This window comes from Olea europaea, chromosome 7 (assembly GCF_002742605.1).
Source record: "Olea europaea var. sylvestris chromosome 7, O_europaea_v1, whole genome shotgun sequence".
Lineage (NCBI taxonomy): Eukaryota > Viridiplantae > Streptophyta > Magnoliopsida > Lamiales > Oleaceae > Olea > Olea europaea.
This window is the reverse complement of record NC_036243.1, coordinates 17,777,355-17,783,027: the sequence shown is the minus strand read 5'-3', so window position 1 is coordinate 17,783,027 and position 5,673 is coordinate 17,777,355. Positions and strand designations below refer to the sequence as shown.

Sequence of the window (5,673 nt, the reverse complement as noted above, 5' to 3'; positions counted from 1 at the left end):
TCCTGGTACAGAAAGAGAAATTAATCAAGCAAAAAGTTTACTGTTATTGAGGTCACATATTAATAAAAAAACAAACTGACAAGGTTTATGATGCCAACTCCATCGTTTTCGTTTGAGACAGACTTGTGGGTCAAACCTTACAGGATAGCAACTTAATCCTGTCTCATTTAAGATTTCGGTGAAAGTTATTCATTTTTTTTTTTAGGAGAATTTCTTGAGAAAATTACTTGATCTCTTTTAGCTGGACAAAACATTTCGAGTAAATTATCCAAGTATGCAACTTTTTAATTTCAGAAAACAACTTTTGTCTTTTAAAAATTCCTGCCAAACTGGTCCTAAGATATTCATATGGAAGAAAAGCGGATTGCTTCTTATGCTTTAGGTCTTATATCTACCCATTATGTACTGGAAAAAATACTACAATATTATATATAGAGTGAGGTATATTCCTTGAGGCTTAAACTAATCTCGCTTCTCAAATAAGCATATTTTGAGGGGAGAGGGGAATGGAGTTTACTCAAGAGAATATGTTAGATGAGTTAATAGCTCCAAAGAGAGACAGTTGGACCAGTTTCCCAACTGAAATGAATGAGTTCCTTCCATATGGTTGGAACTTTTCACCATTTGATCAAACCCCAGATTTGGTGGCATCGAATCCTTCACTTTTGGGACTCATTTCACCACAAGAATTCAGTTATTCTTATCCTGTGGGAGGATCCCAACCTTTTCTTGATACTTTCTTGGCGCCCGAGTTGGAGTCGTTCTACCAAAATAATCGTACTGCACTAACTGCAGATACTGAAAATGGAGAGTTTGGGTTTCTTGGCAATGGTTTCGAAGAAGGAATGAGTAGCTATAGTAGTGTTGACATATCACAAACTCGAGCAAACATGGCTGTTTCTAACATAGGTCTGTGTAGAGAGAGAAAGGGCAAAGGTAAAAAGATTGATGGCCAACCCTCAAAAAATCTATTGGCAGAAAGAAGGAGAAGAAAGCGACTCAATGATCGACTTTCCATGCTTCGATCAATTGTCCCAAAGATCAGCAAGGTAAATTAACATTATCATTAACTTATAAGTTATAGTATCGTTTAGTAATTATTAATTTAACAAATATATAATAATTAAGTAGATGGATAGAACATCCATACTTGGAGACACCATAGATTATATGAAAGAGCTTCTTGGTAAAATCAACAAGTTGAGGGAAGAGGGGAAGGATGAGAATCTGAATCAGATGGCAAACTTAGAAGATCTAAAGCCAAAAGAAATACAAGTGAGAAACCACCCTAAGGTATGTAAAGTTTCATTTTTGTTATATACTAGTCGAAAAGAAAAATGAAGCTACTATTCATTATTATCCGCCCCCATTTCCAGTTTGAAGTAGAAAAGACAGATCAAGATACCCGAATCGAGATATGTTGTGCAGCAAATCCAGGGTTGCTGCTATCAACAATCAGAGAGCTAGAATCAATGGGACTTGACATTCAACAATGTGTTATAAGCTGTTTCAATGATTTTTCACTGCAAGCTACATGTTGCGAGGTAGACCATTCACTTAAATGTCTTTACATTTGTTATGCATTTGGTTTAAAAGTTAACCTTATTAAGTAATTAGTCTTCATTTGGTTTAAAAGTTAACCTTATTTAAGAGGAGAAGGGTTTTTTTATTTTGTTATTTAGCCTTCAACACGTCTCTCACGTACTGATAAGATTCATTTTTCATCAAATATTTTACACTTTCTTACCGTGTTCCTTATTATCTTCTTATGGTTCAGGCAGCCGGGCATCGATTGATTATTAGTCCGGAAGGTGTAAAGCAAGAATTGTTTAGAAATGCGGGCTTTGGAGGAAGACTCTTATAAGTTTTTTGGATGGAAAATAGATCTGAAAGCTAAAAGAACTGGATTTATGTATGTTCTTGGCAATCAATTCCTTTATGCTTTCATAATATTGGATTTTAATTATTGGATTAGACTTACATCAATTACAGAATGCTTTTCGTGGACTCAATAATATAGAATGATTTTGCAGCACTGTGGAAACAGAATAGAAATTATTAAAAGTAGTTCTCACAAGATTCTAGGAAAGTGACCATTATATATTGTTCGACTTCTTGTAGCAAAGCTTCAAACAAAAGGGAGTATATGATGTAAATGATAATGACTCCTTTGCCCCATTTGTTGACTTGCCATTGTATTTTGTGTTACGTGAGACGAGAGAAGAAACTCTTCTTAGACACTCGTCATGAGAGAGATCAAATTAGGGATGAGAAATGAGACATCAGTTAATCTCAAAATCGAGTCATGGAGGGGGCTTACTCACGGACTGTTGGAAAATAAAACGAATTGAGATAATATATATAACACGACATAAAGTATACAGTCGCAAACAAACAACAAAATAAAAAGCAAAGAATTAATTGACAAAGGAACAAAGTATTGTATTCAATTGACTAATATGAAAATAAATAAATATAATAACCGTGTCCACACAATTATTCTATATTTTAGTAATACAAAGTCTAATATTTATAGGGATGGATGCCAAATCCTAAAAGTACCACAAACATAGAAACAAGATAAAAGTGAAATAAAGGAAACAATATTGTTTCAATAAAAACATGTAGAATAAATAAAATAATATTTTTCTAATTAAAAAGTGTGGAACAATGGATACAATATTTTTTCAAAAATAAAAAAATAAAAAATGTAAACTAATCTATATTTTAGTAATACAAAGTCTAATATTTATAGGGATGGATGCCAAATCCTAAAAGTACCACAAACATAGAAACAAGATAAAAAATCATGTGAAATAAAGGAAACAATATTGTTTCAATAAAAACATGTAGAATAAATAAAATAATATTTTTCTAATTAAAAAGTGTGGAACAATGGATACAATATTTTTTCAAAAATAAAAAAATAAAAAATTTAAACTAATTTTGGGTTGAAAACATCGAACAATCTCCATCATGACACAAATTTCGATGCAACAAACTAAGCTCCAAAATTTCTCCACCTAGAAAAATAAATCCAATTGCAACGAAAAAAATTCGAACTTTTCAACAAGAACCAAACTTTCTCTACCACAAAAAATACTCCTCTTCCACGGTATCCTACAGAATACATGAACCCAAACACCAGGTTTCCCAAAATTCACAAAAAATTAGAAATTACCCAATTGTGGCGAAGCACACCACGTAACAGAATCAACTTACAATGATTTCATAGAAAGCTCCTGACTAGTCTCAACACCTTCAAAAACACTAAAAGCAGGTGTAACTGAATTAGTATCCACATACATATCTCTAATAGGTCTATACCTGACAATTGAATACAAAGGAACCGCAGGTAATAGTGGCAAAGCGAAATTATCCATATCTTCCAAACTTGATCGAGTAATATTCTTTAATATGGATCTTGAACCAAATCCCAAATGTATATTACCAAACTGAATCTCCATCATGGAACTAAATAAGCGCTAACTTTTCTTCATAAATTCTATCTGATCTTGCAAGACATATAATTGGAACCTTTTCTGCCCCTTCAATATAACATGAACACCCTTCTGAACCCCCAATACTCCACATTCTCTAGAGAACGTGTTTCCTTTTGAATCAAGAGTACTCAACAAAATGAGATTCTTCATCAAGTATAGAATATATCGAATGTGATCTAGTATTCTACATGTTCCATCCACCATCTTCAATATGACTCTACCAATCTAACTACCCGACAAGGTTCGTTGTTACCTATAACAATGACACTTTGTCACTGTTTCATATGTTTCAAACAAATCCGAATTGAGACACATAGAATGCACAAGTTGTATCCAAAATCTACTCATGTGTCAAGTTTGGATTCTATGTAAGAAATCGTCAAAACATTTCCATTACTATCTCGTCTGAAGTATTTGATTGCTTTCCATGATCTGTAGTCAAATTATCTTTGTTTTGTAATTTGTCATAATCCCTCTTAATGTGTTCTTTCTTCTTGCAATAATAACAAACTTGATTACTCAAATTTGATCTCGACTTACCCCTTCTCGGATCACCATGAACAATGAGGCCTTCATCATCTCTAATCTCAAATTCAACCAGAAGCTTTATCTTATCTTTTAAAAACAAGACATTATACTCATTTTCAATGGTGAGAGTATCACTACGATACAAGATCCTGTCCATAAACGAAGCAGGCAACGAACACAAAAGGATTAAGACCAAATATTTTTTTATCATACTTTACTTCTACAGTATCCAAATTAGTGACTATCTCCTTGAACACAACTAGGTGATCTTCCAAAGATCCGCTTTCTGTCATGCAAAGAGAATACAACCTCTATTTCAAATGCAATTTGCTTGTCAGACTTATAGTAAGTGTCTTTCTCTTCTTCAAAACATTCTGAAGAATATTATTAGAGAGAAGAAGATGGATCTATGAAAGTGCCTTCCGATCCTTCCACTGTTTCTCTTCCACCGTCCAAGTTGTAGGCATTTTGTCAAATTCCAACAACGTATCATTCAAATCCATTCGCATGAGTACAACTCACAATTTCATTTGCTATGACGAGAATCTTGTATTATGATCCGAGAGTGAAATTCCATATTTCATGACCGTCATCAATAACAAAAACTTCAAACAAATCATAATCAATAGTTCTGATATCACTTGTTGGGAAATTAAGCGGATTGAGATAATATATATGATATTTGAAGTATATGATCACAAACAAAAAGATAAATAAATTAACAGAGGAATAGAGTATTTTATTCAATTGAATAATATATAGAAAACAAATACAATAATTGTGTCTACATAATTATTCTATATTTAATAATATAAAACTTGTGGAAAGAGTCTAGTATTTATAGGGGTGCATGCGTGGTGACACTCATCCTCTCTTCTCTTCGATGCCACGTTCTCCTGTTAAGTCCCTTCTAGGACCTTCCCCATCTAATGTTCCTCCTCTGTTGGAAAATAAAGGTTAAGATTTTGAAACTCCAATGACTTCTTATCACTTGCAGTACGTCAGCTATAAGGACTTTGGCTCAGTTCTCCCAAATGTCCTAGTCAAATGTTAGTCACTGAAGAACGAAAGAATATAATAGATGAGCGATTAGAAGATCAGATCTATAAACCTAAACTTGAAGAATTTGATGACTTGGATGATAGTGAGAACACCTCCTTAGATAGTATTTGGACTTTCCCTATAAATCTGGGTGTTGTACCCCTTGTTCTTGATACCTCCAGTCAAATGTTGTGTGTCATACTCTTATCCAACCTAAAGGTACTGATGTTTTGTGTAATTATACCATTTTCAAGGAGGGTCTTGGGAATTTGGATTTGATCCTCCCAACAGTGCAAATACATATAAATATTTTGTGAGTCGGTCTGTAAGTATGATTCCCTTTGAAGTTATTCATGATTATAAACCTAGGGAAATTTTAGACCTTATTCCCGTGCCCCCAGATGCTAATGTGTCTATGTCAGTTGTGGTAGTTTATCACATCTTCATAATTTGCATATTGTGATCAATAAAGAACTTGAAGCACACACTGTATTATATAAACTTCAAGTGGATTTGCATAAACGAAATTTTGAATTTAACATTGGGGATTATGTGTGGACCTCCAACCTGTATATACTACCATTTCTAATCCAATAACACT

The 5,673-nt window shown here is 33.4% G+C and overlaps 1 protein-coding gene across 1 annotated transcript; it reads left to right on the top strand.

Moving 5' to 3' along the window:
- The first annotated feature begins 275 nt into the window (after positions 1-275).
- LOC111397236 (transcription factor bHLH93-like) lies at positions 276-1,986 on the top strand. The gene is made up of 4 exons (XM_023024054.1): positions 276-1,049; positions 1,132-1,293; positions 1,377-1,544; positions 1,778-1,986. The coding sequence occupies exons 1-4, from the start codon at positions 507-509 to the stop codon at positions 1,862-1,864; spliced, it is 960 nt and encodes a 319-aa protein (XP_022879822.1). The 5' UTR covers positions 276-506; the 3' UTR covers positions 1,865-1,986.
- The last annotated feature ends 3,687 nt before the right edge of the window (positions 1,987-5,673 follow it).